Here is a 25,215-nt window from a genome sequence, read left to right on the forward strand (position 1 = left end):
TAATTTGTCACATTTGGTGTTCAGAATTTGACTCATTTATCAGTTTTGATATTCTCAGAGTTTTTGTATACGTTTTGTTTGGCTGTTGTATTTTAGTCCTTGTTGTTGTTGTATATTTTGCTGTGCAGCTATTTTTCTCTCAGCTCCCATCCGTACCTGGTTCCACTAATCACCTCCTAAGCTTTGCAAGTCTGCTGGTTTCTGTTACATCTTGCCAGATTATGCTGTTCTGTCTTCTGTTTCTTTGTCACACCTGTTTCCAGCCCTGATATTTTTCATTGTGTCATCTATATTTTTGGATTTTGTGACAATTATTTTCCTGTTGTCCAGTTTCCATTTGAGTCCTAGAACTACTAAAGCTCCTAAATTTTTCTATTCCAAAACAGGAAAAAATAAGAAAAAAAAGTACCACATATATTTAATGACATTAAATTAATAAAAGTTTGTAGAAAGCTTTACTAGTTTAAACTGTATTAGTCAACAATAGAATAATATGAACCTGAATCTCAGTGATGATTTTACAGTAACGACTGTTTCACAGAATCAGATTAACATGTCTCACCCCAAAAGAACAACATTACTGGATACAGAGGCTCTCCTCACCTGTGAAGCACATTCCTGCAGGGTTCCCACAACAGGGATCACCATGTCCTCATATGGAGACCTGAGCAGGAATCCCAGCAGAGGGATCCCCCCAGCTTTACGGATGGCCTCTTTGTTCTTGCCACTTTTGCTGAGGCTCCAAAGAGCTGAGGCTCCACAGCGGGCCACCTCCAAATTCATCTCTATGTCTTCTGGTTTTGCCGAGTAAGGGAAGCAATCCAGCAGCTTCACCTGATCAAAAAGAGGATCCCAGACTTTTAAACAACTCAGTGAAGCCGACATGATTCCAGGAACTCCCTGAGGTTTGCTTCCTACTTTGAGGTGAAAATGGAGGGTTTCAAATGGGAACAATGAGTAGTTAGCCATGATTAAGGGTGTAATTAAAACTCTTATTACCACCGGCTGTGCAAGGATGAAACCATACCATATCAGCCATACCAACTTTATTTATAAAGCACTTTAAAACAACCACAGCTGATACAAAGTGCTGTACATTAAAACACAACATAATAAAAAAATTTTAAAAATTAAACCAGCAGAGATACAGGAGAGAAAAAATAGTAGGACAGATGCTGATGTTAGAGCTGAGAAGCCCAGTGTGACGGTTATGGCCTTCAGAGTTTGAACCCTTACTTCCTGATCAGTGACAAAGCTATACCACGCTGCACAGTTAAAAGATAGAACAGCATGAAAGGAATCCGCCTTGTGAGCAACTCGCATATGAGCACATTCGATTTGAATCTGAAAAAAATATACAAAGGATGGAGGCTTTAATTACTGCTACTTCTGTCAACAAACAGGAATGCATGTCAGAGGATGGAGGAGAAACTCTAGCTGCTTTCCCCAGCATCCACTCTAGTACTTTCCAATAATGAATGGACACCATCAAGTATCTGCTGTGCACCACAGGGAGAGAATGGAAATGCTTTATATGTCTTACACTTTAAAGAAGAAGTGATGTATAGGAGGAAATGAAGAAAAACTGAAATTGTTGGACCATAAAGCTTTAACAGCTTTGTAATGCTGCCAATCCTTCCTATAACTTTGTGGTAGTAGAGAGAGCAGGACAGCTGTCAGACCAGTACAATACCAGAACCAGGTCAGCTTTCAGTTTTCTCATGTTACACTGCAGTTTGTTCATGTTACAAACATGAACAGAGGCTTTAAGGTGACCTATTCTGAACAGGTTAGTATGGGCTACACAAAACACGTTTTTTTACCTTTCCTTTTTGTTGCACAAAATCATTCTTATATAATGAGATTTCAGTCTGCTCAGTTCTACCTACTTGGAGCTCCTTTCAGAATGAGCTGTTTTAGAGCCTCTTGTCACTTTAAATCAAAATAAGCTGCTGGTGACTATGCTCCCCTAACTCAACATTTACACTCCCAAGTGAAAATGTCTGCAAACAGATCCATAGTTATACAAACACACATATTTGAAAAGCAGAGGAAGTGAAGCCTCCTGCACAACCAACAAGAATGCAACAAGTGTTTTCTGAATGGTAAGTCAACAACAAAACACTTGTCTTTTCCAGCAACTATTGTACAGCACATATAATTGGAAAACCATCTAGCCTAATGTGCTGAAGCTTAGCATCGGTTACAGTTGACGGGTTAAACTCTACAATGGTTGGAGGTTTTGGAAACTGTTTTCCAGACACCTAAAAACATTAATTCATTGACACAAAAGAACTAGGTGTTTTCTTTAAGATCTTGGACTGTCTTATAGAAGCAGTTGAGGCCCAAATGGAAGCACCCAATAAGAAGCAAACATCCATCATTCCAAGCTGAGACTCACCAGTTTCCTGATTCCTCCATGTACCCTCACCGTTCTTCTTGCTCTTCTGAACTTTGCCACATGTGCAATGGTCTCAGAGGCCAAGGCCTGCAGCTCCTTCACCGGTATGTCCAGGTTGTTCACCATCCTCTGCAGGCCTCTCATGTTTACAATGGTCTGTCGGATGATAACATTCTGGCTGATCTTTGCCAGGATTTTTAAAGATCCAATCTGATCAAATGACAAAAGCAATGTGTGGAAAAAAAGAAAGAAATATTACTTTACAATGTGCTGAAACAGGAATATATAGAAGTCAAACACTCAGCTGTATTTCCATCAAAAGTAGTCAAAAAGTCAGAATAAAAGCAGTTCTGCACTGAATGATCATTCCTGCACATGCGCAGGCTGAGTCCTTGGTCCCTCGGAATTACTGTCTCACGAGAAAGTTGAGGGGCTTGAGCGCAGAGTGTCATGTAACTTTATAGACTCACAGGGGTCTATAAAAAAAAAGTCACTGGCAGATCACCGGTGACTTTGTTGTGATTAACATTCGACCTACACATGCGCAAGGATTCTTCCTTGAAGAATCTGCTCTGGCGGTCAAACCATAGCTCGTTGCTGCTTTTTAAGTAACCTTTACTTAAAAAGCAGTCAAACATGTCATACTGGTGAATAACAGTTGCCTGTGTCTAACAGCCTGCTCCCTATACCAACACTCCTGTTACACCAACTAAAACCCATATTGACACATAGCAGTTCTTGTCATGACTGCAATCCATCCAGGTCCAGCTTAAGTAAAACTACTCACTTTGCTTCTGATGTCTGTAGTATCCAGTAAGTTAAGGAGGAGCTCCAGTCCACCTAAGTCCAGAATGGCCAATTGGATGACCTCTTTCATTAGATCAAGATCCATCATGGCGCAGAGAACAAGCACAGTGGCTGTCTGGTCTGCTGCCTAAAAAGACGTTGATCAAACAGAAACAAAGAAAAATGAAAGAGAACATTCAAGGCTAAAGAGATTGATGCGGTGCTCATAGTATTATTATGTGTGCAGTTTCTCTCCGATTCACTTTGACTAGACATGTTTGGTTGTTACTGCAGGTTTGTACATAGCTGTGTGGTGGTAACCACTGAGGGAAAAATTTATTCTGCAGAGAGATTGAAGCTCCCAGACCAGAACCTGACACTGTGTTGAATATTGTGTTTAGATGCTTGTTGTCTTGAAGTCATCATCTTCGGACCTAAAGAGGAACGATCTAGAGTCAGCACACAGCTTTATTCAGAAACTAGTGATCAGGCCTGAATTCTGGGTGTGGTGATGGAAACAGACCTGAACCGCCAGAGCTACAAATTCAGCCCATCACCTGAAAAACATTTCCAGGATTATACAATCTGTTCTGCTTCTGGCCAGCAGAGGGTGGAAAAGTTAATGAGGACACAGCTTGTAGCAATCAGATACTGTTAAATTCATTAGTTTAATGAAAATCTCTGTTGATATTTAAACAAATTTAACATCTTCCAAAAATATCTCTAGTTTTATCAGCTCAGTTTCTTTCTGCAATAATTAGACTGAAGTTTTAAAATTTAGCAGTGGTTTATGGAGCCCTCCAGGGGACATGAGAAAATTTTTTTCTTTTGCGTTTCCTCGCAAAACTTTTGCGTCCCTTCGCAATACTTTTGCAAGGGAACGTAAAAGTATTGCGAGTGAACGCAAAAGAAAAAAAATTCCCCATGTCCCCTGGAGGGTTCCATTGTAGTTCTACCTGCTGCATCCTTCCTGTTAAAATAAATCTGTTTATAACAGGGATGATGTTAAAGCTTGTACTTTAACACTGATGCATTAGAAACTGTACAGTGAAGTGAGAATTATGTAAAACAAACACATGAATTCATGTTTGTCAGAAACCGACTTCAGTTTGCATTCTGGATGTTGTGAGAATCAACATGAGCCTCATAGAGGAACGAGTCTGTAGCTGTCTAGATAGAAAAACTAACACTTCAGACCCCTGAGCAAATATCCCCACATAAACATCATTAAAACATCAAACAGATCATGCATGTGTCACTGTGTGAAAGTGTTTCACTTTCTAAACAACAAGCAGCAGTCTGTGGTGTGAGAGGGAAAAAAATCTGCTCCTAAAATAAAAACAGATATTTAACTTGGCTCTTGCTGACTGGCAGCCACTGTGGGTGACAGTATTATAAAACAACTGCAGGTGAAAGGTCATAAATAACTGTGGGGTTTCCAGACAGAAAGAAAGCAGGGACATGCTGTTTAGAGTTACATGCATCTTTCTGCTGCAGAAAAACACAAAACCCTAAAACCATCAGCACAGTCCTGATGTAAAAATTTAAAATACACTGCATAGTGTGTTGATTTTATCTGAATGTTGACTCTTTCGTATCATTTACATCTCTTTGTTCCTTTGCTGGAAATAGTGAATTCCTCCTTTAAGACACGGAATTTCCTTCCAGTTATTTTTTATTTTCTTCAGCTAAAGATTCCCTCACATAATTCCTCTTGACTGGAGAGTTTTCCACAAAACATTTATTTCCTGGAGTGAGCAGGATCTCATTTAGCAACAAGCTCTGGAAGTCAGAAAATAATCAGTTCCAACAGGACACCACAAAATTGTTTCCTGAACATCAAGCCCTTCAGTTTTAAGCTATGAAGTTATTTTTACTGCTGAAGAATGAAGTGTGAAAGTTATTTCTAATATAATTTGTCTTAGTGATCCTGTCTAAATAACATAGAAAAGGGATCAGAAAAAGGAGGAAGATATTCTCAGGTATTCCCAGTCAGTCTAGAGCGCTGCTGCATCCAAATTAATATTCCCCATATGTCCTGTCAAATCCATCATAGATTTACTTCTTGTGGTTTGGGCTAATAGGGATACAGCTGTCTGTCAGTGCTGCCTCCTGAACCTTGGCTCTGATATGCAAACCAAACAGGTCTGTGTCAGAACAACAAGAATCCAATCAAACACTTCAGGAAACATCTCCATTCAAAGCAGAGCTTTAAATAGGAGCAGGTGACATTGATTTCCTCTGACATCCTTCAGTCACAGACTCAGATCATGAGTCTGGATCTAAACAGCTGCCATGGTCTTACAGGAATACAGGCTTTGGGAACAGCTTTGATTGGAAGACAGATGGACAGAAAAAGAGCTCTGATTTTACTGCCTCCTGTCAGCTATGGCCTGCTTTGCCTGAACTAGAAAAACTCTCACTACATTGGGATGAATTCTATCTGTGGAAGGAAACAACAGTGTTCTGGGTGATGTTCTCATACCTTAAGGTACTTCACGAGTTTCTGGACCTGCCAGTATTCAGATTGCAATTCAGTGCTGGTGTCAGGACGTCTCTCTGTCTGCTCCTCTTCCTCCTCACTTTCACTGGAGCTCCCGCTGAAATGCTCCTCTGGGAAGGATGCTACTATGCTTCTCCTGAACACAAACAGCACATCTGTGACTGTAGATAACAACATATGCGGGAGTTGGAGAAAGGATCCATTTCAGACAAAGGGATGGGCTGGTACATCATGATTCATTCTGGGAATTTAAATGGATAAACAGCCTGGCCATCCCACACTAGAGCACCCACTAACTATATTCATATTTAAGTTTCAAGTTAGAACTTCCACAAGATCTTAGCAGCGGGAAAAAACATCAGAATAATGTCACAGGAGGACTGGAGCTGTCATCATACAGAGAGCAAAGACTTGTTGAGCCATTTATGCAACCTCAACTGCAGATGTTTCTTTAAAACTGCAGAGCTGGTTAGATCAGGAAAACTGTGCACTGTGGACTAATGAAATCTGCTCCCGGTTTAAATGAGAGGTGGCTCCCATAGATAGCATTTCCAGGGAGAAGATTATCAGAGAGGAAGCTCATTTGAGTGGTTTTCAGGATGCGGCAGATGAACACTCAATGAAGCTTCTCCAAAGCGACCAGGACTGTGGTGTCCTTCTGTGGTGGGAGGTGATGAGTGGACCCTGGAGTCTTCACTGAATGGACAGAGAATGACGGCCAACAAAGAAAACATTCAGAGATGGTGGTTCAAAACAAATTTTGTTGATTCCACTAGTACTAGTAGCAAGGAACCACAGATGTGTCAACATTCAGTTCCTTCTGTCAGCATCCAAATCTGATGCATAAAATACCACCAGTGGTGGGAAGTAACGAAGTACAAGTACTTCGTTACTGTACTTAAGTACAGTTTTCGTGTATCTGTACTTTACTTAAGTAGATTTAATAATGGGGACTTTCTACTTTTACTCCACTACATTTTACAGTAAGTATCTGTACTTTCTACTTCACTACTTTTCTACAAAACTGTCTCGTTACTCGTTACATCCAAGTCGCGTTGCTCTTTTCTTCCGTTAAAATGTGAAGTTCAGGGATTTAAGGTGGCGCCGTAAAATTCGAGCAATAACGTGACTTAGTGTCTGTTGTCACCCATCGGCTCCACCTTTACTCGCACACGGAGCTCCAGACATGCGCAGTGGTTTCCTCTGAGCTTCAGTAATATAATTGCGCTGCATAAATTGATATGGCGACATGTAAAATCAGCAGCGCTTTGCTTTCACAGACAGTGGGAACTTCGTCCAACTTTTACCGTCACTTAGACTGAAAGATTAATGAAAGGTAAGATCTGTGCTAGCTGTACTGAGACACATGTTGCATCTGATGAAAAAAGTTGTCACTCATGCGCTGAATTATTGTGTGGAGATGTTGACTGAGGTGTCGCATATATGGGACAACGCTGTGACCAAAGTCTGCAATATATGACATTCAGGAACGATCCGATTCTTCTGGACGGATCTTTACTAAGTCCTAAGGACTGAAGCCTCACTGAGAGCCGTTCTTTGTTCTTGTGTACACTGCAGTGGCTATAAAAAAAAAATTCCCTTCTCACCCTCTGCGGGTGGTCTGGTTCATCCTCTGAGCTCTGTCCTCTACCAGAGGCCTGGGAGCCTGAGGTTCTCCTCCAGTATCTTGGCTGTGCCTAGAACTGCACATTTCTGGACTGAGATGTCTGATGTTGTTCCTGGGATCTGTTTGAGCCACTGCTCCAGTTTGGGGGTGACTGTCTGCCCCGAGGGCCCCAATGACCACAGGCACCACTGTGGTCTTCACCTTCCAGGTCTTTTCCAGTTCCTCCCTGAGGCCCTGGTATTTCTCCAATTTCTCATGCTCCTTTTTCCTGATGTTGTAATCACTTGGTATTGCTACATCCACCACAACGGCTTTCCTCTGTTCTTTATCCACCACCACAATGTCCGGTTGGTTCGCCATTACCATATATATATATATATATATATATATATATATATATATATATATATATATATATATTCATTTAATCACTGAATAAGTAAAAGTTGAACGTATGAACACAGAGCATGCTCATTGCTCATTGATTGATTTCGTCTCCTGTCATGGTGGCAAACATCGCAGTGGGAGGGAGGATGAAAACAGTCACGGTGCTCCTTCTGCTTGGTTACTTGTTGCGCCGTTGGACAGTGTTCATAGTTGAACGTTATTTACCGTTAATTGCGATGTTTCAGTTGTGGTTTCTGACATATGCAATATGGGCAACCGCCCAGGGCGTTATTTGTCTAGGGATAGCAGGAGACCTCTGCAGATTGTAGCACAGCGATGAAATCAAAACAAAATGAAGTGAGTTTGAATTGATACTGGTTAAATATATTTCAGCTCTAAGTATTTAATATCTAGGTGTTTTTATGGGAATGTGGATCTTTCAGATCAATCTGAAAACCAATTTTGATAGGTAAACTTAATGTTATTGTGTCATTTAGCGCAGGGCGCTGGTCTTGGTCTCGGGTTCGGTGGTCTTGACTACAACTCTGCTACATGGCTCCTTGGTTGCATGTCCTCCACCCCGCCCGCACCTTCTTTACATCCCCTTTCAGTTAGATTTCTTTCTTTCTAAATAAATGTGACTAATGAAGTTCATGCTATGTTAGGACAGGAGACAAAATGTTTCCATCCCTGAAATTATGATTCATAGAATCACATATCTAAGTCTAAACTGTTACAGAGAATAAACACAATAAGAACATGTTTAATCTGTGGTAGTGTTAATTAAAATGGCACATTTCTGATGTATTAAAATTAAATACGATCGGCACACTTAATGATATTAGCGATTAGGTAATGCATTCAGCGAGTACTTTTACTTTTAATACTTAAGTATTTTTAAAAGCCAGGACTTTTTTACTTTTACTTAAGTAAAATGTTAATGTGGTACTTTGACTTTTACTTAAGTACATTTTTGACTGTGTATTTGTACTTTTACTTAAGTACATTTTTTGAGTACTTTCTCCACCACTGATTACCACAAAGTCTTCAACATCACAACAATATGAAATGTTTAAAAGGCCAACTCACATCAGGTTTATTATTTTTAGAGTTAAACTCTTCAATATTTCATCTTCACAGTTAAAAGGTAGATACCAGTAGAAATACCTGACTGGTATCTCCTAAGAAAGATGCCACTTCTGAGCTGCTCTGCCTTTTTTACAATTCTTAGTAATAGTAATAATAAAACTGGATTTATAAGACACGTTACATGTAAATTTCAGCGCGGCGCTCCCTCCCAAGCGGGATGAAGCATCAGTCAATGATGGCAATGCTATTTCAGTGGCGGCCTCTGGCACCCATTTCTGTGAGGACCTTCCGGAACTGGGCTCCGGTGCCTCTGGGTCTGACTCCATTGCCTCCCAGGAAGATACAGAGGAGTCTGACAGTCGCCATTCGAACAGCTCTTGCCCATTTACAGATTGATGTTCCTCAGGCCCAGCCTGCAGCTTCCAGCGCATTCTTTAGGCGCAGTAGATCAGAAGCTGCCTTTGTGGTTCCTCCCTTGGAGGAGTATATATGGGAACTACATGCTTGCTGGTCAGACACCAAGGCACTTTCACGTCTGACAACGGATAGCAGGGTCCAGGCAGTCATACAGGAGGCACCCAGGGTTGGCTTGGGGCAGATGCCAGCGGTGGAACCAGGCATTGCCTCTCTTATTATCCCACCTGATGAGGCTTTGCGGCCCAATGCCAGTTGTCTGCGGCCTCACTGCCGTATTACTGATGACCTTCTCTATAAAGCCTATGATTCTGTGGCGTGCATGGGCCGGATTGGGAACTCTCTCTCTCATCTTATGCTGGCCCTGTCTTCCTCCTTGGAATCTGTTCCACTGGACCACCCCACGCAAGGCTTGGTTGATGCATCTCTGCAGGTCTTTGCTCTCATGACGAGGGAGCTTGGACGCACACTCTCCACGCTCACCACCAGGTCTGGTTGGCGCAGTCGCCACTTACTGAACCTTGTAGGAGAACCCTCTGGGCCCTGCCTGTAGTTCCAGGGGAACTTTTCAGCTCTGCAGCACTGGACGCCTTGGACCGTACAGCTCAGGCGTCTCGAACAAGGTAGCAGCTGGCAGGGCTTCACAAACGTAATCGCCAACCAGTTCGCACTTGGGCAGCTGCAGGTCCTTCACGGAAGTCCTCGCGCCCATCTCCTTCTTCCATTTAGCCTCAGGGTCTGGTGCCGGGTCAGAGATCGGTCCAAGGACCTGCTCCAGATCAGAGAAACCGGGCTTGAGACCAAGCTGGGGCCAGGTTATCTCACCCCTTTCAAGCCGCACAGTCTGGCCGGCCTCCTCCTAGGCCTTCAAGGGGCCAGGGGTCCGCAGATGATGCCTTAGGGCTGGCAGTTGGTTATTTTACGCCGGGACAGCTCGGGTTCTGGGCTGCCCACAACCCGGACTTGTGGGTATTGTCCGCCCTGTACCGGGGATATCCTCTTCAACTCCACTGCTGGCCACTCGTCCCTGGCCGAGTCAGAATGACTGTGATTCGCGACCCGGTGAAGGCACAGACACTGAACCAAGAAATCTGCACCTTGCTGGCAAAGGGAGCTATAGTGCCTGTGGACCCCCTGCTGGATCCAGGGGGCTTATATTCCCTATATTTTCTGGTTCCGAAGAAGACCAGGGGTCTACATCCGGTCTTGGACCTCAGGGGCTTGAATGTGTATTTGAAGGTCATGCCTTTTTGTATGCTGACCATCAAGGAAGTGTTGTAGGCGATTTTCCCGGGCGATTGGTTCACGTGAACCGGATGTGAACATTCTGGTTCACGTCCCGGAATGTAGCAGCCTACATTCTGGGATCAGGATGCTTATTTTCATGTTCCTATCGCGCCACTCCATTGGCGGTTTTGTCGTTTTGCCTTTCAGGGGAGGCACTTCCAGTTCAGGGTCCTTCCGTTCGGACTGTCGCCGTCTCCCAGTGTTCACCCAATGAGTCGCAGCGGCCCTCTCTCCTCAGGAGGCACGAGGCTTACAGATCCTCCCATATCTGGACGACTGGCTCATTTGTGCCGCGACACGGGACCAGGCGGTTCGAGACACTCGGTTAGTGCTTCATCATGTGGGATGCTTGGGCTTGCAGGTGAACATGAAGAAAAGCAATCTGAATCCCTCACAGGAGACCATCTTCCTGGGCAATGCCATGAATTCCATCTCAATGACTGCTTGCCCGTCACCCCAGCAGGTTAACAGTATATTGAGCGTGCTCTCAGAAGCTTGTTAGCAAGCTGTCTATGCTAACAAGTGGGTGGCCTTTGCGACCTGGTGCCATAATGAAGGGCAGGACCCGGTGCAGTGTTAAGTCTCTGACATACTGACCTTCCTGCAGGCATTACTGGACCAGGGAGTCTCCATCTTAAAAGTATATGTGGGTGCCATTTCCTGTTGGCATGTCAGGCTGAATGGTTGTTGGGTGGGCCAAGACAAGGACGTTGTACTGTTTTTGAGAGGTCCTTGGCGTTTGCACCCACCCAACCACCCTGTGGCACAGGCATGGGGCCTTTCTTTGGTGCTTGAGACTCTTCGGTCCCCTCCCATTTGATCCCCTGGCATCTGCGGACCTCAAATGGCTCTCACTGAAGATGGCGCTCCTTTTGGCGATGGTTTCCGCAAAGCGTGTGGGGGAATTGCAGGCTATCCCGATAGCCAAGCCCTGCTGCCGGTGGAATCCTGATGGCTCAGGTGTTACACTGTGGCCAGATCTGACATTTATGCCTAAAGTGTCACTGGCAGCAGGCAGTACTCAGCCGCTCCATCTTGCCCGGTTTGACACCGGATGCTCCTCCGAACCACTGTGCCCTGTTCGTGCCCTTGAGGCATCAATGCTACGGCATCCTTCCGAAAGATGAATAGCCTTCTTGTTTGCTATGCTGGCCCACGGAAAGGTCGGCACTTTCTAAGTAGAGACTTGCACACTGGGTTGTGGATTTGATCTCCAAGGCTGCCTTGGAGGACCGGCCACTGCCGGCAGGAGTGAAGTGCCACTCTACAAGGGGCATGTCGACCTCGTTTGCTGCCATGACAGGGGTGCCGTTGGACGTTATATGCCATGCAGCCTCCTGGACATTACCTAGTACCTTTACTCTGTTTTACAGGGTGAATGTGGCTGCGCCCCATCCCCTTCAAGGAATTCTGGAGCAGCACACCTCTACATCATATTCGGGTGAGTGACGTAGTGGTTGTCCCTTGAGTGTTGCCGATTTCTCGTGACCTTGTTGACATACGTCATCCAGTGCTTGAAGCACCGCCTCTGGTGGTCAGGAATTAAATAGAACAAAAGCTACTACTGTAACTACGGTTCTATGAATCCTGGATGACCACCAGAGTGCTTGGTCCCTCTGAATCCTTGTTTCTCGCGAGAAGGTTGAGTAATTGAACACCAGGTGCCATGTGATTATATAGAGTCACGTGGGTCCCCAGCAGGTCACAGGTGACTTTGTTGTCATTAGTGCTCAATCTGCACATGCGCAAGAATGATCGTTCAGTGCTTGAAGCACTGCCTCTGGGGGACAGTAGGGATTCATAGAACCGTAGTTACAGCAGTAACTTCTGTTTCCTCCAGCTTTTCTTACCATCTCTTGTTTATGTATTGTGAATTTATTTTTATCACCACTTCTGCTGCAGCTGCCCCGTAAACATTTGCTACAGTTGTCGGAGTTGAAAGTTCCAGCGCCTTTGCTGCTTTCAATTAAGAAAACACAAGCTTCTTTCTTCTGTGATGCTGTAAACTGGGAACATTTTCACCTGTCCAGCAAAAACTTTCCTTTCTAGATCCAGACATTGAAATGATAATCTGTAGCACTTACCTTCTCTGGGAAGCTGTGAGTCCAATTGAAGATGCTGCTGTGAGTCCACCCTTCATCATGGTCTTGGTTTTGGATCCCAGTCGTTTCCTCTCTGCAGAGCTGATCAAGAGCTCCTCTTCCTCTGTTGCACTGCAATAATTTCAAATACGAGTCAATATAACTGCTTCTATTTTTTATCATCATCATTATTTAACAATCTGAGACAAGACTGGTACTTTTTAGCGACTGAGATCCTTTTAACTTGAGCCAGTTTCTCCTCCAGTGTGTCCACTTATCAAAAGCTCCAGCTGCAACAGCTCAGCTCTTTCTAGATCTGTTTATCAGTCAGAGACCAGATGTGATCGCTGGGTTTTTTTCCCCCAACTTCTCTTGGTTTGGTGTCTGTAATTGGGCAGACAGGGTTCCCACACTGTGAAGTCTTTATTAACTCCGATCACTGAGCCATCAGGAATATTACCACTGATATTCATAAAGCATCCAATCATCTCTTCATAAAGTGTGATTGCTGGCAGGCATGCTGAGCAGATGTGGAGAGAGCTCGGCATCCTTCTGCTCCAAAGCTCCTCTGCACTAACAGAGGGATCACTGCCTCGCTCTCTTGGTAGTCTGGTCAGATTTAAAGCCACTTTTCTTACATCACTTCTCACTTACCCACATATAGTCAGCACACCAAGATTCCTCCATCTCTGACATGGTTCACGTTTCTTCCTGCCGTACAGAGCTCGCTGTAGATTCTCCCACTCTCGTTCTTCAGGTGTTTTAGGTTGGGCTTGTTCTATTTCATAAACCACGTGTGCAAGATGAATACTCCTACGAGGTTTCTGTTCTACAAAATACTGATGGTGACAGAAAAAGACAGAGGCTAAAAATAAATCTTCATGGAATAAATCTGTAAAATATGTCTGTAAAACTGCAAATGTTACTTATTAAACACAAATGATAAGTTTGATTCCTGCTACTTGTGAAGATGTGTTCTGAATATTGTCCCAACCAACATCAGAGTTTAGTTATGTTTCATTGTAGGACGAAAAGGATATTAATGTCTAACAAAGTGTTGTCATGTCAGTCCAAGAAGAGTGAAATGAAAACAGAGCAGTTATTAGAGGCAAACGAGAAACCCTGGATTCCCATAAAATCCCTTGTGAACAATCTGCAGGCCTGCATCAGGACTGGGTCTTTACTGAGGAACTGGAACAAAAGAACACGTTCCCAAAGCTTTCCAAAGCACAAATCCCTCTTTATTCATTAAATGACATCAAACGTCTCCCATTCATCAGAATCCAGCTAAAAGCTTCCAGCTCAGTCTGAACTGAGCTGCTGTTCTTCAGGTCTGGTTCTGGTTCTGGTTCTGGAGGATTTGAAGCTCTAACAGCAAACTTTACAGTCCCTGTCTGAATGGAGAGCAGGTCACAGTTTAATCACAGACACCTGCTTCTGCAGGAACAGCTCAGATGCTGATTGGCTGTTAGGAGCTGCACATTATTAAGGGCAGGGAAAGAAATGAACATGTACATCTGCAGGTTGGGTTCACCATCAGCTGGAGCCAAGCACGGCCCATCGTCTCTCATTAAACACAAAGTGACTCGCTACTGGAAACATACAAGTTAATTCACCCAACCACAGACTAACAGGCAGACTTTATTAGGCTAACCAAGATTCTGTAATTCTCTTATATGTGAAATGGACAAGAGCCATGTGTTTGCTGAAGGGAACACTCCCTAGAATAAAATCAAACTCTGTTCCAGATGCTTTTAAAACGCTGTAAGTGAGAGTGATGTTGGAGAGTTCTGAGCACTAAAACCCATTTTATTGGTAGGTGTCCCATCGTCCCCTCTGGGATCCTCTGGGATCCTCTAATCCAGCACTGCTGGTTAAACTGGTTCAACAACAAACAGACATGTTCGGAGATCAGCTGCTGGTGTCTCTGGCTGCTGCTTTGTGGGTTTGAACTTCTGCTTTGCCATCAGGGGAGGGAGCTGCAATGATGCAACTTTGTTTCCTCAATTAGACCCTGAAGAGAGCCTGTCCATAAGAATGACTGTGATTCCTAAATATCTCCCAGATATGGTGCTTGTTGTTCCATTTCACTATAATCATCAGCAAACAATGGCTTCAATATATCCTGTAGAGATAAAAACCTACACTAGGACAGTGAGCTGTATGGATCAAAGCAATTAAGGAATCTAAGGGGAACAGATCCAGACAATGATTTGTTCCACCACAGACTCCTTCACAGTTCGTTTTACTGCAGCTCTCAATCATTTTTATCTTCTTCAGGCTTTAGGCATCACCCTTCACACAGAACTCATAAAACATTAAAGCCTAAATGTCTTTAATTGTGGCTCACTCTGGCACTACTCAATGGTTTGCTGAAGCCTCTACTAACCCCACAACTACCTACGATGACACCTCCATGGTCTAACAGCTGAAGGAAATGAACTGAGGACCAACAGGTGACTATAGGCATGCGTCTCAGCCTTGAGGAACGCCTCAGTTCTTTATTCTCTCCTTTCTACTCAGTCAGACCTTCATCTTTTAAAGTAATCTTTCTAAGGTTTACCTTACAGGAAGTAGTCTGCTCTTTGACTCATTTTCAACGCAATACTTGAGCAAATAAAAAACAACATCCTGTCTTAGAAACCTGCAGGTGAAGTTCTCATTTATAGCAGTCTAAATGTTCTGTTATGTGTAGATCCAATATGGCTTCATTTCCTCTGCTGAGATGCCTTTCTAGATGATTCATAGGTAAGTGTGAAGGTTTTAACCACCACTGTCTGCAAAAACTGGATGCGTTCAAGGACTGAAATGAAAAAAGATCCACAAACAGAATATCTGAAAGATTTTCTTAATCTCCTTGTAATGCTTCAGATCCCCAACATCTCTGTACATTCTCACTGATGCATGACAGCAGTATTAATCAAACCAAACGTAGTTTTGTTGCTTGAGACAGATTGTTCTTTTTTTTTCTCCAATATTCATCACAGTTTTTAGAAATCAAACTAAATATCTGTTATTGAGAATTATATCATTAATGAAAGGATTGTTCCAAAAATATGCTTTAGAAACTTTTCCTTCAGTTTAAAACCAGAGCTGATTCTCAGAAATCAGGTGGAGAGCATGAAAGAAAACTTGAAGCATCCGATGATCCTGTGATGATGGCACATTTTCCATCAACAGTGTGAGCAAGAGAACAGAAGATCAAATTTCTAAATGATTAATAGAGTTTTTTAAGAACAGATGGAGTCCATTATTGAGGTAATATCTTATGTTGTCAAATTACTTCAGTAGGAAATAGTACTACTGAATAAAACACACATATTTCAGTGTCTGGAAATGAGGAAAATGTGCCTCTACTATATGTGTGTATATTGGCCTAAACGAGTCTCTACTGTTTTGACTGAACTTGGAAGAAAGCAAATCAGAAATGTTTCAACCCAGTGACAACCACACAGTAGCACAGTGACTGATTCCTCACTCCTCACTCTGTTCAGTCACAGCAGCAGCAGGGTTCAGATCAAAGCTTCTTCATGGACAAAAAGCAATTATTTATCCCCAAACAGGTTTGAGAAAAGACGTGTTGGTGTGTAAGCTTAGAAGCATCTTTTCCACTGTACCTGTTTTTTCACGTTCTCTCCAAAATGTGGAGATACCCTCTTTAGAAGTGTCGCTATGTCTTCATAATAATCACTTTGTCTCTCATAGAGACTTTCGTCGTCTTCTTTGTCCAACCCCTGTGGTAAAAAAAATGCAACAAAATGTGATCATTAATTATAATAAAGCAGTAATGATAATAAAGCAGTAATGCAAACCAAACAGTCTTAAAAAGTCTCTACCCATCAGCACGTCAAACACTTCATTTCTTTTTCTTTGTTTATTTAATGCATAAAAACTAAAAATTCCAGCATTTATTTTTCTGCAAATTCATCAGCAAACAACCAGTTCTAAAATCCAATTTGTGTTTCCAGTTCATTAAAAATCAGATAATGGATGATAAGAGACAGAAAAGGGGATAATCTGTTTATCCTTCCAGTTTCTAAGAGATTCAAAACTCTTCTCTAGATCAAGAAACGTGCAACACATTATGTTTTATGACCAATTTTAATTACATTTCATGATTTAAATGAAAAACTGCACATTAATACACTGATTAACCTGACCTGAAAAACAGTTTCAACTACAGTCAACAGCACTGTTTTACTGTCTGATGCTGCTGCTTCTTCTACTCTTACCATATTAAGAAAGACTCCAGCAGAGCTGCAGGTGATATACAGGGCCTCAGCGTCACATGGCTCAATAACAACGTAACAAATCTCACCAAGCAGTTGTCTCCAAGGTGGAGCGCGACAGCCGTTTGGAAATTCATAGTCTGAAAGAAAAGAGAAACACACTAAACGTGAGCATACAGGGCCACTTAAAACCTGCAGGAATGTCCCAGCAGACTTCCTATGGAGGAACTGAGGAGGATGGGAAGAAACCAAGGATGGAAACAGAAGCTGATGGTGATAGAATAGAAGCTCTGAAGAGAGCAACTCTGGATCATTAATCACACTTTCATTTCTAATGTAAATCATCCACTAAGAACCTCGCTCCCACAGTAACACTGCCTTACTTCAACTTCACTTGGGGAGTATTTGAATCGATGCTGCTGAAGAGCAGAAGGACATGGAAACTTGTGCTGCTGCATGCTTTGTTTTCAGTTAGACAACAAGCATCTGCAGACCAGACTCTGTCAGATAGAATGACCTCCATGTTGGCTCCAGCTGCACAATATTAATATTTTTTTATGGAAAAGCCAGCATTCCTGTTAACAGTGAAATGTGAAGAAGATTTTAACCTGATGTGTATCTCACTGACTTCAGCAGCCTCTTCCCCCCTTCAGTGCAGTATTGTCTCAAGAACCCCACTTCCTCCTCCACTGCGGTGGGTAAAAGCTTGACTTGTCTGGAGTCAAAATGTAGAAAGATAAACACAGATCAAAGATCTTATCTGATTCAGTCATGGTACCATCTTTTATCATGCTGCCTGTTTCTGTCAGACAGGTCACAGCAGATCAGTCGGAATGAGGACACTAGTCATGGTCTAATGGAACGTGAAGATGTGTCTAAGTAGAGAGAGAGGTACTCACTTTGATATTTCTCCAACAAACTTGTTGAGGATCTTTTCATCAGTGTTTCTGAGCAGGATAAATAGCTTGACTCTGATGTCTAACTCCAGAGCCGAGAGGTCTTCCTCTGATGTGTTGGCGAGACTCTGACCAACAATCTTACCCATGAGGTCTCTATTTTCTGCACAGAACAGATCACATTTACAGAGTCAAACACAAACAATGATAGTTATTATTTTACATAATTTCAACCCCAGAGCCCAGGAAATCAGTTCCACTTTCTTTTCTCAGACAAATACTGACCATATTACCGTCTCTGTCTGTAGTGCTAAAGTAAAAAGTCATCAATGAAAAAGTGCCAAAGGCAACATAACTGGATTATTTCAGAGTGTCAGCAGGAACACAGACAAATGAGATCAGGTGGTGATGGAGGAACGCTGGACAGCTTAGGTTGGAAACAGTTACCTTGTAGACACGCTTGGACCTCATGACGCTTCCTGTCATCTGCCAGATGCAGCAGTTTAGAGAGCTGGCTGAAGGTACGAACAGAAATAGAAGGTGGAAAGAACTGCAACAGTGGCTTCCCCTCACTGTCTTTTTCAAGGGACTTTACACCTATAGCACTGCATGGGAAATAAAAGAAAGGGAAAAAAATGGGTCACCTACAATTTTGGAGAAAACAGGCAAAATTTCATTCAGCAGACAGAAATGCTTTTCATCTAAGCAATATTGAAATGAGTAAAAAATGAAAATTTGACTTGTTTAGGTTGAATTTAACTGGACACAGGCTACAAAAGTCCACTAAGATGTTTCTCATAATCTATTACTAAAAGACATGAAATAACCAAATGGTGTTAACAGTGTGACAGAGCCTGTGAGGAATGTTTAATCCTGTTGGAGCGTTTGTCCACTGCTAACCGGGCAGGTTATTGTGTCAATTGCACAACAAAAGTAGACCAGAAGATATGATGATATTAAATGGATCCTTCTATGTTTCACTGAAGATGAAAAATAAATGAATTGCAACAAAACTAAGCTATTCAGCTGGATACAGTCTGAATTGCTGCAGCAGAGCCCAGGAAAACAAACTTTCTGAGATTGTGTTGACACTAAGAGACTGAGCGATGACAGTCTGACTCTGTGAGACAGATAAAAGTGAGAGCAGCAGCCAGTTCATCATTAGACCAACCTGATGATATAGTCGTCTTTGAAATCATATTTCACTAAAGAAGTGTTCCACTGAAGCGGCTCATCAAACACATGCTCTGCCTCCTGCGGGTGCCTGGAAACAAATTTCTCCGCGTAGTTCAGGATTTGCGTCACTAAATACTCGTTCAGTGGAGTGGACTCCAGTTTATTGGAGCTGGTCCACTGGGCCGCCCTGGTCAGTATGAGCCCCATAGCGCCTCCTGAAGTTCAGAAATAGAACAAATTGGAACAAAAACTCTCAGGTGTCGCTTCAGCTCAGTATCGGTGTAAATAACAGACTCCTGACGAAAGAACTTCAAGCTGAAAAGCTGTTTTCTGAGTACTTTAACCATAAAGTACTGCAGTACATTAATATAAATATGAGCTATTTCTGGTTTTGCGAGTCTTTTATAATGTTACATATATCTTTAGCAACTGAGCATTGTGCGTTTGTAAAACAGAGTAGATAAAATGAAAGCTTGTCAGTTGCAGTTAGGACCGTTAGAGGACACACAGGACACACAACACTCCCTAAGCTAGCTCACCCTTTCTACACAAAGCAGCTGGTGCTCAACTATCGTCGAAAAACAAACTCAGATACTCATGTGTAGGCAGTCTGAACATAGTAAAATGCTAAAAAACTATTTATATTCCCTGACAAAAGTGTTTACGTTACTTAAAATGTAACATTACCGTTCTTTGGTAAGTTGGTTCTGTGGAATCTTCAGCAGGTGACAATAATCAACGGTTACCACGGCAACCAAGCGGCACATTCTAGCGTCCCTTCTTTGTTGCTATGATACAGTCAAGAACAACAGAAGCCGAGCTGGACTAAACTTCCTCTTTTTATTAATTTTATTTAAAATAAATAAAATTAGGAATAATGAAAGCAGATTTGAGCAGAGATGGGTAGAGTGCCGAATAATTATTCTCAAATAAGAGTAAAAAGGTAAAAAGAAAATATTTATATAATATATAATATTGTGAAAAAATATATAAATAAAATAAATTATTATTATTATTATTAATAATAATAATAATAATAATAATAATAATAATAATAATATGTTTAAAAAAAGGCTCCTGGAGGAAAAAAAGGCTACTGAAATGCAATCAGACAGACATCTTTAGTTGTGTGCAAATTCTGGTATTTCAAGGAATAAATTGAAGAGAAAAAAATACAAATACATAACATATTTCAAAATAACAAATAAAGGTAGAGGAATCCATCCATCCATCCACTTTCTTACACCCTTGTCCAGGGGCGGATCTAGCGGGTTGCCACCCCAAACGAGAGCCTCGCCACCCCTGTTGCCACCCCAGCTAGCGACAATGAATTCAATAGTTATGGCAAATCGGACATTAAGCGCATGAAACTCTTTTTTCCCAGACAACATTGAATGCAACACAATGTAACCTGACATCCACTGCTGAGTAGCGGGAAGTGCGAGAGATGGACAGAGCGCGAGGCAGCAGCATTGATAGATATATTACTGGACACACATGCGCACATGCGCCATTGCTGTCTATTGAGTCAGTTATATCGGTGGTCAGGAAAATACTACAATCACGCAAATAATCAGAACAACGGACGCAATGTTTAGTAGTTAATTCAACCATAGATAATGGTAATAAGGGCTTCAGATTTCACAGGTGAGGAAAACTTTTAATTTAAAGAAAACATTGAACAAATGAGCAGTGGGTCAGTTATGCTAGCCTAACTGTTAGCCTGCTACTGACTTTGAAAACCTTAGCATGTGCTTCGGTGTATTTTGGTTCCGTTGGCATTAAACAGGTCAACCCGCCCACCACGTCATCAGTAGAGCAGCTGTTTATCCATCCATCCATCCATTTTCTTCCGCTTATCCGGGGTCGGGTCGCGGGGGCAGCAGCTTCAGAAGGGAGGCCCAGACTTCCCTCTCCCCAGCCACTTCTTCCAGCTCCTCCGGGGGAATCCCAAGGCGTTCCCAGGCCAGCCGAGAGACGTAATCCCTCCAGCGTGTCCTGGGTCTTCCCCGAGGCCTCCTCCCGGTGGGACGTGCCCGGAACACCTCACCAGGGAGGCGTCCAGGAGACATCCTTACCAGATGCCCGAGCCACCTCAACTGGCTCCTCTCGATGTGGAGGAGCAGCGGCTCTACTCTGAGTCCCTCCCGGATGACCGAGCTTCTCACCCTATCTCTAAGGGAGAGCCCAGCCACCCTGCGGAGGAAACCCATTTCGGCCGCTTGTACCCGTGATCTCGTTCTTTCGGTCATGACCCAAAGCTCATGACCATAGATGAGGGTGGAAACGTAGATCGACCGGTAAATCGAGAGCTTCGCTTTTTGGCTCAGCTCTCTCTTCACCACGACGGACCGGTACAGCGCCCGCTTCACAGTAGACGCTGCCCCAATCCGCCTGTCGATCTCCCGCTCCCTTCTTCCCTCATTCGTGAACAAGATCCCCAGATACTTAAACTCCTCCACTTGAGGCAGGATGACCCCCCTGATCTGGAGAAGGCACTCTACCCTTTTCCGGCTCAAGACCATGGCCTCGGATTTGGAGGCACTGAGCCTCATCCCGGCCGCTTCACACTCGGCTGCGAACCGCTCCAGTGAGAGCTGCAGATCACGTTCCGATGAAGCCAACAGGACCACATCATCCGCAAAAAGCAGAGATGCGATCCTAAGGCCACCAAAACGGATCCCCTCAACACCTCGGCTGCGCCTAGAAATTCTGTCCATAAAAGTAATGAACAGAATCGTGACAAAGGGCAGCCTTGGCGGAGTCCAACTCTCACCGGAAACGAGCCCGACTTAATGCCGGCAATGCGGACCAGACTCTGACACCGGTCATACAGGGACCTGACAGCCCGTATCAAAGGGCCTGGTACCCCATACTCCCGGAGTACCCCCCACAGGGCCCCCCGAGGGACACGGTCGAACGCCTTCTCCAAGTCCACAAAACACATGTAGACTGGTTGGGCGAACTCACATGCACCCTCCAGGACCCCGCTGAGGGTGTAGAGCTGGTCCAGTGTTCCACGACCAGGACGAAAACCACACTGCTCTTCCTGAATCCGAGGTTCGACTATCCGACGGACCCTCCTCTCCAGGACCCCTGAATAGACCTTACCAGGGAGGCTTAAGAGTGTGATCCCCCTGTAATTGGAGCACACCCTCCGGTCCCCCTTTTTAAACACCACCCCAGTCTGCCAGTCCAGGGGAACTGCCCCCGATGTCCATGCGATATTGCAGAGTCGTGTTAGCCAACACAACCCCGCAACATCCAGAGCCTTAAGGAACTCCGGGCGGATCTCATCCACCCCCGGGGCCCTGCCACCGAGGAGCTTTTTGACCACCTCGGCGACCTCGTCCCCAGAGATTGGAGAGCCCAGCCCAGAGTCCCCATGCTCAGCTTCCTCAACAGAAGGCATGTTTGTGGGATTGAGGAGGTCTTCGAAGTATTCCGCCCACCGGCCCACAACGTCCCGAGTTGAGGTCAGCAGCGCACCATCCCCACTATAAACAGTGTTGGTGCTGCACTGCTTCCCCCTCCTGAGACGCCGGATGGTGGACCAGAATCGCCTCGAAGCCGTACGGAAGTCTGTCTCCATGTCCTCTCCAAACTCCTCCCACGCCCGAGTTTTTGCCTCAGCGACAACCCGAGCCGCATGCCGTTTCGCCCGCCGGTACCCATCAGCTGCTTCTGGAGTCCCACAGGCCAAAAAGGCCCGGTAGGACTCCTTCTTCAGCTTGACAGCATCCCTCACCGAAGGTGTCCACCAACGGGTTCGAGGGTTGCCGCCGCGACAGGCACCAACAACCTTGCGGCCGCAGCTCCGATAGGCCGCCTCGGCAATGGAGGTACGGAACATGGTCCACTCAGACTCAATGTCCCCCACCTCCCCCGGAACGTGTTCGAAGTTCTGCCGGAGATGAGAGTACAGGAGGTAATTCTGAAATTCTGTGAAATTTTCCTGTAGGACATCCAGATACAGACAAGATACGCACGATAAATGCATCCTTTTTCCGGTTCAAAGCACTGCGATGGCCGGGAATCGAACCCGGGTCAACTACTTGGCAAGCAGCTATGTTCACCACAATACCACCATCGCTACAGGAGGAATTTGTTACATTGTGTTGAATTTTTCGTCACTAAAACCATATTTAGAACAGAATTTGACAATATATACACTGTTTTTGAGGTACAAAGCACTGCAATGGCCGGGATTAGAACCCGGGTAAATTGCTTGGAAGGCAGCTATGCTCACCACTATACCACCATCGCTACAGATGGTAGTTGAGACATTCTGTGAAATTTTTCTGCAGGATATCCAGATATGGAAAAGATAGTGACAATAAAGGCTTCCTTTTTCCGGTTCAAAGCACTGCGATGGCTGGGAATCAAACCCGGGTCAACTGCTTGGAAGGCAGCTATGCTCACCACTATACCACCATCGCTACAGGAGGTAATTTTGAAATTCTGTGAAATTTTTCTGCAGGACATCCAGATATAGAGAAGATACAGACGATAAATGCATTCATTTTCCGGTTCAAAGCACTGCGATGGCCGGGAATTGACCCCGGGGCAACTGCTTGGAAGGCAGCTATGCTCACCACTATACCACCATCGCTTTAGGAGGTAATTGTGACATTCTGTGAAATTTTTCTGCAGGACATCCAGATATAGACAAGATACTGGCGATAAATGCATCCTTTTTCCGGTCATAGCACTGCGATGGCTGGGAATCGAACCCGGGTCAACTGCTTGGAAGGCAGCTATGCTCACCACTATATCACCATCGCTACAGATGGTAATTGTGACATTCTGTGAAATTTTTCTGCAGGACATCCAGATATGGAAAAGATAGTGACAATAAAGGCTTCCTTTTTCCAGTACAAAGCACTGCGATGGCCAGGAATCGAACCCGGGTCAACTGCTTGGAAGGCATCTATGCTCACCACTATACCACCATCACTACAGCTTATCAGCTTTATTGTACCTTTATTGTGGCGCAATGCAGCCGCTGCAATTCCTAAAAACAAGCGACAAAAACTGAGCTAATCCCCTGTGTTCTCAATACACGGTGATATTTATAACAGTTGTCAAACTACGGCTCCTACAGCATATTTAAAATAAAACAATTGACCAATATAAGAAGATATTCACCCCTTCTTGTATCTTGACAGAACTAACATAAACTAAACTGTTTATAGATTTGTATCATGGAGAATTGATCAAACATCAGTTTTCTAATCTTTATTTTAATAGATATAACTAATAATAAATGATGGCACTACTAATATTTTTGCAACAGATTTCTCCTTGTCCTGTATTGGGAAAAAATGGTTTTCTGGACACAATGAATCACAAAGCGAGCAATAGGCGCTTTCCAGTCCAGTAATACACATCAATTAGCAGGAGTATGAAAGACGTAAAAAATAATTAACTATACTACATTAAGAAATTGTACTTAAGCCTCGGTGCTACATGAAGCTCATTTTGAAACGATGCAAGTTAAAAACAATATTTCGTATATATATATATATATATATATATATATATATATATATATATATACATATATATACTGCCACCCCATAAATATTTTTCTAGATCCGCCCCTGCCCTTGTCCCTCATTGGGGTCAGGAGGGGTGCTGGTGCCTATCTCCAGCTAGCGTACCGGGCGAGAGGCGGGGTCACGCTGGACAGGTCGCCAATCTGTCGCAGGGCAACACAGAGACACACAGGACACACAACCATGCACACACACACTCACACCTAGGGGCAATTTGGAGAGGCCAATTGGTAGAGGAATCACTTTTAAAAATCCATCTTGTTTTTAATATGAAATGAATACAGTAGGTAATGTTTTAGAAGGTTAAAGTACTTCCAGTGACAGTATATGGTGTTTACTGTATATTAACTTTACCACAAAATGGGACAACAAGCAAAATTGCCTTGGAAAATGTAGGCAGACAGCTTCTTGATGTGAGCCTGAAATGCAATGCAATGACAGCACATGTGAAAAAATAAAATAAGTAAATAAGATCGTCCACCTCAGCTCATATTTGAGCCCGTTTCGTCTCTTGCTCCTGGTTTGGCTCTGTCCTTCAGACAAACACCGAGGACTGAAAATATTCTGTTTGTATTCACTCTCTCTGTTTAGACCCAAAGGTTCACTCAGTTCAGAGTTATTCACCACAAGCTGGAAGGTCCTGCTGCAAGACGAACGTTCAAGATCTTCTGCAGGTCTTTCATCTCAGTGTTCTCTGATTTTCCACAACATTCTGTGTGGTGTTCTGTGTTTAAACCACTGAAACCAAACACTGACCTGCCACAGAGACAAGGAGACATCT

General features: G+C 43.6%; 1 protein-coding gene and 1 non-coding gene across 12 annotated transcripts in view; both read right to left on the reverse strand.

The window, feature by feature from the left end:
- Nucleotides 1-19,690, reverse strand: part of odad2 (outer dynein arm docking complex subunit 2) — a 39,294-nt gene extending 19,604 nt beyond the window's left edge. For all 11 annotated transcript variants that reach the window (XR_014085347.1, XR_014085346.1, XR_014085344.1 and 8 more), the window contains exons 1-13: nucleotides 19,564-19,690; nucleotides 18,872-19,091; nucleotides 18,148-18,305; nucleotides 17,704-17,863; nucleotides 17,413-17,519; nucleotides 16,808-16,944; nucleotides 16,193-16,309; nucleotides 13,230-13,414; nucleotides 12,579-12,707; nucleotides 5,673-5,826; nucleotides 3,189-3,335; nucleotides 2,402-2,611; nucleotides 604-834 (exon numbers count right to left, since the gene is read on the reverse strand). Coding sequence is in view for 2 of the 11 variants with exons in the window: in XM_081601652.1 (XP_081457778.1) it covers nucleotides 604-834; nucleotides 2,402-2,611; nucleotides 3,189-3,335; nucleotides 5,673-5,826; nucleotides 12,579-12,707; nucleotides 13,230-13,414; nucleotides 16,193-16,309; nucleotides 16,808-16,944; nucleotides 17,413-17,519; nucleotides 17,704-17,863; nucleotides 18,148-18,305; nucleotides 18,872-19,083 (1,947 nt within the window). In the remaining 9 variants the exon portion in view is untranslated. The remainder of the gene's footprint in view (nucleotides 1-603; nucleotides 835-2,401; nucleotides 2,612-3,188; nucleotides 3,336-5,672; nucleotides 5,827-12,578; nucleotides 12,708-13,229; nucleotides 13,415-16,192; nucleotides 16,310-16,807; nucleotides 16,945-17,412; nucleotides 17,520-17,703; nucleotides 17,864-18,147; nucleotides 18,306-18,871; nucleotides 19,092-19,563) is intronic.
- A 3,207-nt stretch (nucleotides 19,691-22,897) lies between these two features.
- On the reverse strand, nucleotides 22,898-22,969 carry trnag-gcc (transfer RNA glycine (anticodon GCC)). The gene has a single exon. It is a non-coding gene; the product is annotated as a tRNA-Gly (tRNA).
- Between the last annotated feature and the right edge of the window lie 2,246 nt (nucleotides 22,970-25,215).

Source organism: Poecilia reticulata, chromosome 20, assembly GCF_904066995.2.
Source record: "Poecilia reticulata chromosome 20, P_reticulata-male-v2, whole genome shotgun sequence".
In the NCBI taxonomy this organism is placed as follows: domain Eukaryota; kingdom Metazoa; phylum Chordata; class Actinopteri; order Cyprinodontiformes; family Poeciliidae; genus Poecilia; species Poecilia reticulata.